Source organism: Papaver somniferum, chromosome 4, assembly GCF_003573695.1.
Source record: "Papaver somniferum cultivar HN1 chromosome 4, ASM357369v1, whole genome shotgun sequence".
Classification (NCBI taxonomy): Eukaryota; Viridiplantae; Streptophyta; class Magnoliopsida; order Ranunculales; family Papaveraceae; genus Papaver; species Papaver somniferum.
The window spans coordinates 17,908,674-17,922,504 of record NC_039361.1 but is presented as its reverse complement, the minus strand read 5'-3'; the positions used below and the strand labels follow the sequence as shown (position 1 = coordinate 17,922,504).

At 35.4% G+C, this 13,831-nt stretch overlaps 1 protein-coding gene across 3 annotated transcripts; it reads right to left on the bottom strand.

Annotated features, from left to right (window-relative positions):
• Positions 1-3,422: 3,422 nt before the first annotated feature.
• LOC113274844 (phosphatidylinositol glycan anchor biosynthesis class U protein-like) lies at positions 3,423-11,195 on the bottom strand. Of its 3 annotated transcripts, none has more exons than XM_026524241.1 (17): positions 11,054-11,195; positions 9,383-9,718; positions 9,245-9,292; positions 9,098-9,158; positions 8,978-9,010; positions 8,417-8,541; positions 6,440-6,490; positions 5,873-6,007; positions 5,634-5,710; positions 5,304-5,524; positions 5,037-5,093; positions 4,768-4,936; positions 4,467-4,524; positions 4,290-4,375; positions 4,145-4,201; positions 3,839-3,933; positions 3,423-3,747 (listed from the first exon to the last, which is right to left on the bottom strand). In XM_026524241.1, the coding sequence occupies exons 2-16, from the start codon at positions 9,516-9,518 to the stop codon at positions 3,859-3,861; spliced, it is 1,389 nt and encodes a 462-aa protein (XP_026380026.1). In that variant the 5' UTR covers positions 9,519-9,718; positions 11,054-11,195; the 3' UTR covers positions 3,423-3,747; positions 3,839-3,858. The 3 variants fall into 3 exon arrangements, with proteins under 3 accessions (XP_026380026.1, XP_026380027.1, XP_026380028.1); XM_026524242.1 differs by lacking the exon at positions 11,054-11,195 and adding an exon at positions 9,897-10,194; XM_026524243.1 differs by lacking the exon at positions 6,440-6,490.
• Between the last annotated feature and the right edge of the window lie 2,636 nt (positions 11,196-13,831).

Genomic DNA, 13,831 nt, shown 5'->3' with positions numbered 1-13,831 from the left:
CTTGCACGCGATGCATGCATGGGTACATTGAATTAGCCCTTGATTAATTAAGATAATATTACTAAAATATCAATATTCTCAGCTTCAAGTTTTTTCTTCGTTTTAATGCACATGACCCCCACATGCAAGACACCAGACTGACACCTTCGGAATCTCCATTAACCCCTCCATACCCTTTGAAAACATCTTCAGAACCCCATTCGCCAAGTTGTAAACCTAGCGATGGGAGATGTGTAATTGTAACCATGCAATCAACTCACGTGGGCAGCAGCAATAGATCAAGCAAGATCTTATTTGGACGGCCCATCCTTTTTACTTTGTAGTAATCAGTGGATTAAACAGTTTGTATGTATTATGAGATCCTCTAATATCCTATGCATATCATAGGATATGAGGTTGATCTTAGTTTATTTGGAGGCACCGTCCAACTCTCATTGTTGCAACAAACTGTGTTTCCACGTGTTAATTTGATGTTAAGTGCATAATTAAAGAGTAATTGGAGATTGTGGGCAGACGTTTAGGAATAGAAAATTGTCATCTGTCAACTCCACATCCAGAGCACTACCGTTGTAGAACTCAGAGTATCGAGAAAAAGAGGGGGACCATGAACATCAAGTATAGAGACCGACCGTGATGATGCATTTTGACATTTCGCATTGGGCCAGCCAAAGAAAGAAATCAGGCAAAAAGTCCACTGGTTTATTTCTTGAACGTTTTGACTTTGTGCAGAGTAATGCTAAACAACTCTTTGAAATGTCAACGGAGTGCAGTCTTTCATGCCAAAACTGCAAAACCTTAATCATCACAATTTAGTCAACTTCTGCTTGCAATCATTAGTACAATGTAGTTCATCTCTATGCTCGTCATGGATGACGGTTGGGACACCAACTTTCTGACTTTGTGTGTTAGAAGAGGTTTCGGGGGGCAAGACAACAGTGCTGCAGTTGGCAAGCCCAATAACAAGCATCAGAAAATGCATGCCTGTTACCCCGAACATGTCAAAGAAGGCTAAATTTGTCAAAGGAGTAAAATCGTTTATGCCAAAACGGCAAGACTTGAATCATTACAATGTAGCCAAAGTCCACTTAGAGAACTTAGTGCAATGTAGTGCATCCTATATTTGTCAGGATGACGGCTGAGATACTAACTTCCTGTGTAAGATGTCACACAGCTGCAGTTGGCATGCAGCGCTATGTATCAGCCAGTTGTCATTTATAGAATACCGAAGTACAATGAGGAAGAATGTTTGATGCAGGTTATATAATCTCCATCGGGTCGGTTTCTTGTCTGTCTTTTCTTCCATCCGTCTATTTCTTGCCAATGAATTTGAAGTATAGAGATAGAGAGTACTGTAATAGATATTGACGTTTTGCACTGGACCAATTAGACGTGCCAAAGAAATCAGGAAAAAAGTCCATTGGTTTACTTTCTTGAACATTTTGACTTTGTACAGGAAATTTATTGTACAGAGTATGCATAAGAATGTGTAAAAGAACTCCTGATTTGTCAAAGGAGTGAAGTTAATGAAAATACTGCAGCACCTGAATCACAGCAATGGTTGAATTCCACTTCCACACTACATTTCATTAGTATAATGTAGCTTTGTCCGTCGCTGACTAGTATTTGTTTAAAGCACCAACTGGATGAGGTTTGGGTCTCAGCAGTGCGGCAGTTGGCAACCCAACAAATAGTCAAATATCGCTATGTAGTGATTCGGATGGGCCTAGGCCATCAGCCAGAGTATATTACATACGCATGAAAAATCTTATCTACTTTCGATTAGAACGATTTTCTGGGGACCATGGTTTTTTTGGGACCATTATTTTATTTTGGGTAAAGGCATTAGAAGTAATACTAGATCACCTCATATCTAGTTATTTATTTAATATTTAATCTACCCTCTTAATTAATTTTAGGTTATGATTAGTGAATGATTTAGTTAAAAACAATTAGTGAGATTAAATTAAAAGATGGGTTTATTATTAGTTGAGTAGAATTATTGAGAGAGTAGAGTTAGAGAAGATGAAGGAGAAAAACATGGAAAATAGATTTTTTTTTCCAATTCACTCAATTTGAGTATTCAAATGATGAAAACTCATCTGATTCTTCATCTCCATCCTCTCCTAGAATATTTGTTAATCTTCAAAATGATCCGGATTTGAACTGGATTTTGAACAGTTCGGTTACTTTATATGAAGAACAAGTAACCGAACTCATCTGAAGCTGTAGTTCGGTTGCTCCGTGAGATGAACAAGTAACCGAACTCATCTGAAAGTGTAGTTCGGTTACTTGTTCCAAACACGCAGGTTACCGAGCTCTATAATAATAGAATTTCTAGGAGTTACAGCGTTATGTTCGGTTGGTTCGCCAACTGCATGCACTTTTGATCTAACCGAACTTTACGTAATATAAGAGTATATAAGTTTACAAAGTTCGGTTCTTTCGCAAACTTGAACCTAACATCTAACCAACCGAACTTTGAGTTCGGTTTCTGCGATAAAATTGTGAAGTTACCGAACTTAACAAACAAAAAAAATGTGAAGTTCCAGCGTCTATTGGCTAAGTTCGGTTACTTTGTAGTGTTAAAAATTTTTGCGAAAAAACCGAACTCTATTGGCTAAGTTCGGTTATTTTGGAACTCAACATAGTGGCCACAACAACACAGTTCGGTTAGACTGGATTTGTTTTTTTCGGTTCTAAGGGTGGAGCTCGGTTAATTTGTAGTTTTAAAAATTTTTGCGAAACAACCGAACAGAGAGTTCGGTGACTTAGTTTTAAATCCAATAGAACCGAACTGTTCTTCGTGTTCTTCATTTTCAAGAAGTTCGGTTAGTAACTAGGGTTTTTTGGAAAATCGGCCTAACCGAACATGGCTCTGTAACTCCTATTAAAACCCTATTTTGATGATTTCTATTCGATTGAAGCAATCAAAATCAAATTAAAGTGAAGGGTGTTGGAAAATACCTCCGGAGTGGTCCCATGACAGAATCAGGCTACGACTGGCGTCTTTTATACTCGATAAAATTATCATGTAACCGAACTTAATTGTGATTGCATTGATGTTGTTACATTTCTTAAATAGGCGGCGGTGGTGGTGGGAGGAGGTGTTGGTAATCGGTGGTTGGTGGTGGTGATAATCAGAGGTGGTGGTGGTGGTAATCGGAGGTGGTGGGCAGTGGTGGTGGTGGTGGTGGTATTCGGTGGTTGGTGGTGGTGATAATCGGAGGTGGTAGTGGTGGTAATCGGCGGTAGTGGGCGGTGGTGGTGGGAGGAGGGGTTGGTTATATATATATAGGTGGTTATTAGGTTGATTTTAAATTAAATTAGGTTATGGGTAGGTTAGTCATTTCAACGTTTTAGGACACCCCTTATCACTATAGGGAAGGTGGCCTAATAAAACCATGGTCCCCTCAAAAAAACCATGGTCCCTAAAAAATCATTCTTCTATTACTCTATTCAAGAAAAAGAAAATCCTCGATGCAGGAATACTGGGATACACTACATTAAAATGCTGCATTCCATCAGTAAACAAGAAATAATTATACTCATATATTTGGTGCTGTTAAACCACCAACCTTCAGACAACCTCAAGATACTACTCCAACCAACCAACCAACCACAAATAGTTAATATCTAGATCTTCGCCAGAGTGGGATTCAAAGAATGCGAATCACCTAGAAACACTTTCAGTATTGTGGGTTGTTTGACAAATTCCACAAAGCGAAGTTGTGTGTAATGAAAAATTATCTGTCGTAAAAACAGTTGATATTCAATTCAAGGAAACAAAAAAGAATAAGCACTAAAAAATAATCCAGACAGATAACAAATTGAAACTAACCTCATAACAGATCTCTGGTTTCATGTGGTCAATTGTTTCCTTAGCATTCTGTCGTGCTGAAGCATAGCACTTACACTCTCGACAACCAAAATAATCTGTCACAGAGCCGAGGGTACGAGTTAAGTAGAGTTTTATGAAAACACTTGCAGGCCTCATGTGCAAACTTCTGATTAAATGTTACGAGAACAGTAAAATCAGTAGGATTTTAAATTTCATGCTCTACAAAACACGATGCTGCAATGTTCTTATTATAGACATGTGCCTTCAAATACTTTCTCATTTTACCAATCAGTGATTCCCACATACCTGCAAGCAAGCATAAGCCATCGCGGTTGCATAATAGAAGTTTGCATTTCCAGTACCCTACATTTTATATTTATCATCAAGACATAAGCGAAGAAACTAATTCACCTACAAAGAGGGAGATGGAGAAAGAGAAAAAGACAAGTACCCTCCATATCCATAGATTATGCATCACAGGGCTAAGCAGGGTGACTCCAACGTATCCACAGAAAAGGAAGAACGAGAATTGCATTTCTGTGAGTAGTAGCGAGTAGAACACTTATTGTTGATGCCGCAAAAGCAGATCCATGAAAACTGTTATAAATTCAACTAACCGACTCTTTACCTGCTAGTTCATAGACAAACCATCCCAGTAGAGCCAAGTATAAAGCTGAGTCTCCAACCTTAACATTTTAAAGGAGAAAGAAATAAATGGATAAGAAACAATTGGCGTGCTTGTAATGCTAGCCTAAGGAATATAATATACTGGCGAACATCCCTAACTGAACAGTTCACTAACAAATTCTCATGTCTTCTTCAAGTGAACATTATAGAAACTTCTTGATCCATTTAACTTTCAACGTGGATTTAAAAGGAAGCAAAAAGGTTGAAATAAGAATTTGCAACAAGGTGTAGTGAAAACTTACCGAAGGATAAGATTTAAGCATTGATGAGATTGCAATGTATATGAAGGCGAGAAAGCATGGGCGGTGGTAAAGACGTATGGCCAAGGGCAACAGCATAAAAAGAATATTCACGTGGAAAACTATTAAAAAGAAATCTCTGAAGAAGTCAAAAACTTCGGCAAAGAAGTACCTGCATTTAGTAACAAACAGGTATATGTCAGGACAATAGTTAGCATATTGGGACTGTATTTAAGAAATCCCTTAAGAAACAGGTTGTACAGCCATCGCACCATAAAACACCAATATTTGGGGACAGATCTTCTAGAGTAAGAATAAATCCATGTGTTCTGCAAAAGAAGACATGAAATTAGAAGCATATTAAGTTACTATAATTCTATCTACATTTCTCTCTCTCTCTCTCTCTCTCTCTCTCTCCACACACACACACACACACATATATATATGCACACAAGTATATCAATATAACTTAGAAGGAATTTCTAGCATGTGCACGTTTCAACAACTACAAGAAACATGTGATAAGGCACAAGGCTAACCTTTTAAACATTTCTGACAAGCCACCATACTGTTTAAGGTAGATACTGCATAAAACCAAGACATAAACTGTCCAAAAAGACGCCCACAGTATAAAATGTACAACAGGCCGCCATGAAAAACGGTTTTGAATCACCAGATCATTTGCATTTGACTCAGATTTTTGTTGCCGGAACAATTTCTTCGGAGGAGTATCTGGACCATATCCTAACAAAAAGATGACCTGAACAAACAAATTTGAGATGTTAACTTCAGGTAAAGTTGCAGGAAATGCCTGTATTTTGTTAGGGTATGGTCCAGATATTTAAGTTAAAACATTAAAAAATGTTTACCGGTATGATTAAGATAGCAGGGTAAAGAGATAAATGTGATGCAAGGACCCATCCAAATGCTGCTAAAGGAGCTAAACCTGCATTGAGTTACCAAATGAATAATTAGTTTAGCTACATCCTGAACAATATTAACAGTTACATATATGCATCGTTCATTGCTGATTAACTTCACAAAAATTCAAATCAATCAGCAAAAATAGTCCCATAGAAATACATGTAGTAGTTTTATAGGTTCTTACATGAGCATGCTCCATACAGAGACAATACTATCATCAAATTTTCGACTGGTGACGTTGACAAGCCCACACATGTGACGATTGTCAAGGGATTCCATAAATATATAAAAGCAGCAATATCTCCAGCAGATAGAATTTCTGAAAACATTACATAGAGAAGTATAATTAACAAGCAACAAATCAACTTTCAAATGGTTAATTAAAATTTATACTTAACGATTCACGAAATCACTTTCATATACAAAAACTGATGACTAAGGTTCAAAATGTTTGAGTGTGAGTCTGTGACCAATTCTGCTCTAATAGGAATTATATGCTTCACTACCATAGTTTTTGCATATAATAGGAATTATATTCCCAAACTGATGACTAGATTTATTTCACTACCATAGTTTTTGCATATACCAGAACGGAAACTATATGCTTGACAGCTCTAATAGGAATTTCTGGTCAATCAGGATGTCTCTTAAAATAACGGACATGGGAATGCATGTGAATGAGTCTTACATAAGTGGCAAAGGGATTTATATATTCTTAGAGATGTAAACAGTCAGTTCAATCCAAACATACCACTCTCATGAGATCCATGCCCTGAAATTTTCTCTACTTCAGTTTTTTCCTCTGTTAACAGAACATGTTCACCAAATGTCAGCTCATATGTAATATGAAACCCAGTTGAAATGGAACAAAGTCAAATATATTTTCCCAACAAATCACAAACAAAGTTGAAACCGAGTTTAACTTAGCACTGCCACACGTCCATAACTTATAAAATACCCAATTACCATTACTTAACAGCATTAGAAGCTAATTACTAAGAATGCAGTTTCATAACAGCATCAGCAAAATGGATGAGTGCAAAAAAGAGTTCGCGGGTATTCATCACAATCATATGAAAAGAGGAAACATGAAGAGGCACTCTTGCTGTGAACTTTGTAATAGACAGTACCAAATTCTTCCAACCATGGTTCAAAGAAAAGTGGCTTTTATATGAGAAACTATTTCAATGCAATCGACATAAACGCCCTTAGACATTAACAATCACAAAAGCAAGCGATAATTAGAATACCACAGTATGGATAAAGCTGAAAAGCAAATCAATTATGCTCACATAAAGCAGCAATAACAAAGGACACACTCAAAAGCTAAAGAAATATTAACACATATGACTCATCTACCACTTAGTTCAACGGAACTAAATAAAGCTTAATGAAAATAGCTTTTGACCAACGTAAGAATTGGTCCCAACTACTTTAAAATGGATAGAAAATCTCTAAGATATCTCCATAAAGTGGGGAGAGATACTCATCGTAATATATATTACACCAAAAAAGTGCTGTTTATTTTTTTTCAATCGAAAACCAAAAAAAGCATTGAATTTGCAAAATACTGCACTTAAAAACAAGAATTGTGCCACTACAAGCTGCAGCTCTGGCTGAAAACTACGTGCAGGAGTTTTAAACGACGCATACAGAACGCTCAGTCCCCAGGGTAAAAACTATGTGCACGAGCTTTAAACTCGGTATATTGAACTCCCTGAAACTTACATGAAGCGAAAACTATGAAACCATGCCTGCCAAATCCAATTGCAAATTCCAAGCATGTGGTCTAGTAGTCTACTATTGTCAACCTCAATGTATAGCACCAGGTAGCTACAATTTCATCAAAAAGGCAACATAGCACTCACAAAGCCAGGAACTAGGAACTTTATTTTTTCCATCCATATACGACAAAAAACAAATTCTATTTAATAATAACCTATAGAGAAGATTACCACTTCTACTACCTTATCCATAACCAAAATTGTCCATCTATAAGCAATTCTACTCAGATCCTATAAAACTACCTAATTATCTTACAAATTCATACAAACATAAATGAACTGGAAAATTTAAAAGAAACCCAAACAAAATTGGAACCCAAAACAGTTGATGAAGCAAAAAGTAGTACTCAAAACCTCAAAAACCTTCAAAAGAAATCCACACCAATAATTCACCCAAAATAAACAAAAATAAGAAAAAATCAAATTAAATCCAGAAATCTCATTTTCAGACCATATTAACAAAACCCAGAGACCAAAACATCATAAAGCCAATATAATACATAATCCATCAGAAAAATTAAGAGAATTTCTATGAAAATTGAGAGAAAAAAATTCAGAAGGAGAATAGAATGAGTAATTACTTTCAATAACAGCAACAATTTGATGTGAATCACACATTGATCTTGTTGAACAATTACATACACATCTATGAAGTTGATTCCATGAAAGAAATGCATTCTAGAATTATTTTCTGCTTAGCTCAAAAGACTCTTCTAACAGATAAAAAATCCTAAAAGAATACCATTAAACAACACTCTATTCGGATACAGCGGTAAATACTTCAATGCGGGACAGTAATGAGACTGACTAATAACTGAAGAAAAAATTCATAACTTCTACATTCAATTGAAGTAGAGTGCAATGTTTGCTTAAGCATTCTACACAAAAAGGTTCAGGTACTTCAAGTTTACCAGCAGTAACGGCGCAATGAAAGAAACACATACCAGAAGTTTCCAATAGCTTCGTAACATTTAGTGATTTCAAACTCCGTTTATACGATAAATGAAGCTTCTGTCCAGTTGCACGTATAAGAATTGCAGTGATCAAATCTGCAATTACAAATAACAAACTGTACAAAAAAAGGGTACTGAAATTAACACTAACAAAAATAAAGTTTACATGAAATTCAACTTACTGAAAATTACAAAAAGAAGAAGAAATCTTCCAAGAAGAAATACATCCTTAAAAAAAAAATCCATTCTCTACTAACTAAGCCACTGATTCTTGCAAGCTCATGCATGGTGATGCCGTGCCCTGTCAATCCTCAGATCATGGCATTTACACCAAAGGGTGCACCATCCTGAGGAGTTAGGATCTATGGATTGGGCACCACAGCACCATCGACATCAGAGCACGGTGCAAGTAGCATGCACCCTAACATGTTCTTTACCCATTAGTCAACTTAAAATGTCTTAAACAGTTAATATCCCAAAAAATCAACAATTAATCATGACAGTTATAAAAGGCTGCCGTTTTAGAATCAACATGATAATTAAACATGTTACCTGCAAGCTATGTGCTCAGGTTGTCCTTCAAATCTGCATCACCAATGAGAAAATTTCAAAAACAATGAAGTAACACTAAACCAGTACCATCACTGCACATGGATTTAGCTCAAAACTGACCTTATAACAGTCAATGGACCAAGTATTGCCAGTAACAATGGTGAACCATGGTACATAGATCCTACACAAGTATAAAATTCAAGCACTTAATTAGCTGAAACTAAACCTAATTTGATTAATTTTACACCAGAAAACAAATTAACAAACCTGAGTAAGGTGAAATTGAAGATTGCTTTAACCAGTAACCTTCAGCCACTGCAAATAATAAGCAAAAAACCCAAATTAGAGCTTCATTGAAGCCCTAAATTAACGAGAAAAAATCAAAGAGAGGGAGAAAGAGATTACAGCGACGGAGACTAGTGAGAGGAGTAGCAACTTCAGGACGAGAACTTAAGTTGAGATTGTTGGGAAAATATATGAGAATAAGTCTGAATATTATAGATGTTGATACCCAATACCAATACCATTTCATTTTCGCCATTTTTCTCTGTATGTGTTAAAGAAATTTTGCAGGGAAAAAGAAAACTAGATGACCGCGCGCGGTGGGGGCCCGACGAAGAAAAACGATATGACTAAAAACCAATCATACATCCACCGTTATAACAAATTAATGGCACAAACAGCATAATCTCGCACCAAAGAGTAAGGAATCGCTCAGCTGGTGTATGCATTTGGTGAGTCCTGTAACACAATGAAATTGCTCAGCTGGTGCATGCATTGGTGAATCTTGTAAGGCAATATATATATGTCAATATTTAATCTAATTATGATCGGAATCGGAAGAAATAAATATCCTACAAAATCTCAGCAAGGTGAAAAATGACCTTCTCATATACAACTAAAGAAAGTTGACACTTACTTACAAAGTGGAGAACAAGTGAACATATCTACAATTCTGTGATGGCAAAGATGACTGATCTGCTAGGTCCTACTTATTGTTGGAGGACTTCAAGACCTGGCATTTTCCTTGTAGGCATGTGGGGTAATTAACAAATTCTATTACCGGCTTAGTGGCAAAAACAGTATAATCTAATTTTTAGCCAGATGGATTTCACTACCGTATAGATTTTGTAGCCAACCAAATTTACAGAAACATTTTTCTTTTAATGTGTGTATACCAAAAGAAAACAACGACCATCAAGTGGTATGCAGAGAGCCAGTTTCACTGCGATACCACACAACATACTCCCAACTAATAAGATCAATTTCATCTCTTGAGTCTCCATGTATACCTTCTGACTACCACAACATCACTAATTGGTTATGTCGTGGAGTCTGTACGGCTGTCGACCTGAAACTAAGCACCACACTATAGCCAACATAAAGCTCATTACAAACTAACCTCACGCTTTGTATTATAGCTACGAAAGTACGTCAAACAGGGGCAGTCAAGAAAAGAAGTGAACCATCTGTAAAATAAAATCAAGGGTTTGAGTAATATCTTTGGAACTCTATAACTCTTCGTCTCTGGTATTGATTGAGGTAACTTAGCAACTGAGAGTTGTTTCAAAAATACAGAGGTCAAAAAAAATTTGTTTGTGGAGAATTGAATCCTTTCTGCTAGGCATTTACACGAACAGTTAGACTGCTGAAGATAATAACCCATAGATCAATGCCAAAAGAGCCAAGAGATCAAAAAAATCAATGCCAAGAGAGCTCTACTTAATATCACAATTGAGAAAATCCCAAAAAACAGTTTACTAAAAATGTGTAAAATCAGTGTCATTCAACCAATTGGTACAAACAGAAAACCTAGACACCAGATTAGGAAAAAAAATAAAACCAAATCATAGACCTAAGAAAATATAATGCAAAAGATTTAGTAATCTAGCAAGGTACTGTCAATTAGCACGGCTACAGATAAAATTTCTAACTAATACTTGTACTAAAAAGATTTCAGCACCTATCATAGCTTCGTCCCTGCTCATTTGCACATAAAGATAACAAAATTGACAGTGTAGACAAAAACCCAGATTGAGTTTTAACTACCAACCATAAATCTATTTTGAATCATACCTTCTCAGAAATGATCATATGTACTCCATGGGTTTTTTCTTCATCAAATAACTCTTCTTCTTTAAAAACCAAACTGTTGGTCGCACTACTACCCAACCACTGGAGAAGAAAAAAGAATTGAATAATTACAGAACTAGTTTTCATTAGTGAAAAATACTAGAATCACCCAACTAAATGGGTTCTATATTTTCAAGCCCCACCAAATGGATTCATTACTATAAACTTTATAATTAAACTTTTTGATATTTCTAGGCCCAGAACTTTAGATTTCAGGGCTTGGTAATAAAGTTTAGGGTTTGGAAGAAATTAGTAATACCAAAAATACCCTTGACTATATATACCTAATAAAATAGGCTATGAGTTTCATTTCCAGATTCATTTCCTGTTTCACTTTCTCTCTCTCGGCAAAAGATCTCTCGGCAAAATTGTATCTGCATCTTCCTTTCACTAGATTTTCTCTTCATGATATTAAATCTTCTGAATTCGAATTGTTTCTTCACAAAATCGTTGCATTGAAGAACAACAAACAAGTGCGTTGATTTTTGATTCGCTGTATTGAAGACGAGAGGAAGAACAACACATATTTCCCAGAAAATCGTTGAATTGATTCAGTTGTTTTCAGATCTGACGAGAGGAAGACGCTGCATTGAAGAACAACAAATAGGTTTGTATCAATTTTTATTTTCTGTTTGTATAAAATAGGTTTGATTCACTAGTTTTTTCTGATCTATTTTTTAATTTCGATTTTCTACTGATTATCGTTTTTTTTGCTTGGATTTTGCTGAGTCTGAGAAGAGGAAGAAAACAGGTTGGAATAGAGAAATCAACATAGTGTGTTTTCGATCTAGTCTTGAATTCCATTGATTTCGATTTTTATGATTTGGATCTTTCTTATTTTGTTTTTATATTTTTTGATTTGGTTGATACTGAGAACAAGAAGAGAAATAATATTGTTTCAGAAGAAGGAAAACAACAAATCTAGGTACGAATTTTATTTGGCTTGATTTCAAAACTTTTTTCATTTTTTTTCGATTATTTGTTGTTCTTGCATGTCCGATCCGAGAATTTTTTGTGAATTTGTTGTTTATATTTTGTTGATACTGAGAGGAGGATGAAGAAACAATTTTGTTTCAGAAGGACAACTTCAAATTGATGTAGACATGCTGTTTTTTGTTACAGTATGTGTAACTTGAGGTTACACATATGTATCTTGTTGTATTTTTAGCATGAAATTTGTATTTTTCTGTTGTTTTTTGTGAATTTGTTGTGAGTTTTTTATTTGATACTGAGAAGAGGATGAAGAAACAATGTTGTTTCAGAAGAACAACTTCAAATTGATGATGTAGACATGCTGTTTTTTTATACAGTATGTGTAACATAAGGTTACACATGTATATCATGTTGTATATTTAGCATGGAATTTGTATATATATCTTTTTGTTGTTTTTGTTTTTTGTGAATTTCTTGTGAGTTTTTGTTTGATACTGAGAAGAGGATGAAGAAACAATGTTGTTGCAGAAGAACAACTTCAAATTGATGATGTAGACATGCTGTTTTTTGTTATACAGTATGTGGAACATATGTATCATGTTGTATTTTTAGTATGGAATTTGTATTTTTCTGTTGTTTTTTGTTTTTTGTGAATTGTTGTGAATTTTTTGTTTGACCAAATGAAGTTTCAGAAAAATAAGGTTCTTAATGACTCTATACATTTTTTACGTGTATGTATGGATTGCAGGGAGTGGTGGAGTTGATATTGATACCACAAAAGTGGTTAAGCAGATGAGGATGGTGTTGTCGAGTGAGCTTCAGGTAAACATGACTCATAAAATTTGATTGTGATTTTCACATTTCTAGGTATCCATATATGTTGGCATATGGATGTCTAACTGCTAGTTATCTGAAACCTGTAACTAGCAGGATGTGTAACTGCTAGTTACACATCCTAGGATATAAAGTTTATGTTCTATATTTGCAGGTTCTTATGAAAAGGTATATCATGAATATTGGAATGACTAGATAACATTGGTTGTAAGTTGTTTTATGGCCATCTTGTTCTTAGTAAAGGGCCATCATTCAGTTTGGATGATGATCTAGCAGTAACTAGCAGGATGTGTAACTAGCAGTTACACATCCTGGGATATAAAGTTTATGTTCTATATATTGAAGGTTCTTATGAAAAGGGATATCTAAGAAAACTAAGTGGATGCGTAACTTCTAATACAAGCTATATAGATAAGATAATTGTTGCTTACCTTCTAGGTACACAAACTAAGTGGATGCATAAATTCTAGTTACACAAGCTAAATAGATGTGTAATTTCTAGTTACACATCCTAGGATATAAAGTTTATGTTCTATATTTGCAGGTTCTTATGAAAAGGTATATCAATCATATTGGAATTACTAGATAACATTGGTTGGAAGTTTCTTTATGGCCAGCTTGTTCTCAGTAAAGGGCCATCATTCAGTTTGGAGATGATCTAACAGTAACTAGCAGGATGTGTAACTAGCAGTTACACATCCTGGGATATAAAGTTTATGTTCTATATATTGAAGGTTCTTATGAAAAGGGATATCATAAGAAACTAAGTGGATGTGTAACTTCTAGTTACACAAGCTACATAGATAGGATAATTGTTGCTTACCTTCTAGGTACACAAACTAAGTGGATGTGTAACTTCTAGTTACCCAAGCTAAATAGATGTGTAATTTCTAGTTACACATGCTAATTAGATGTGGGATTTCGAGCTACACATGCTAATTAGATGTGTAACTT

Excerpts from the sequence above, each read along its gene's own strand:
- LOC113274844 (XM_026524241.1), bottom strand. The coding sequence starts at position 9,518 with ATGGCGAAAATGAAATGGTATTGGTATTGGGTATCAACATCTATAATA. Across the intron at positions 8,542-8,977 it reads CCTGAGCACATAGCTTGCAG|TTTGTTATTTGTAATTGCAG; the intron begins GTAACATGTTTA and ends TTTTTTGTACAG. Across the intron at positions 6,008-6,439 it reads GCATGGATCTCATGAGAGTG|AAATTCTATCTGCTGGAGAT; the intron begins GTATGTTTGGAT and ends TAATGTTTTCAG.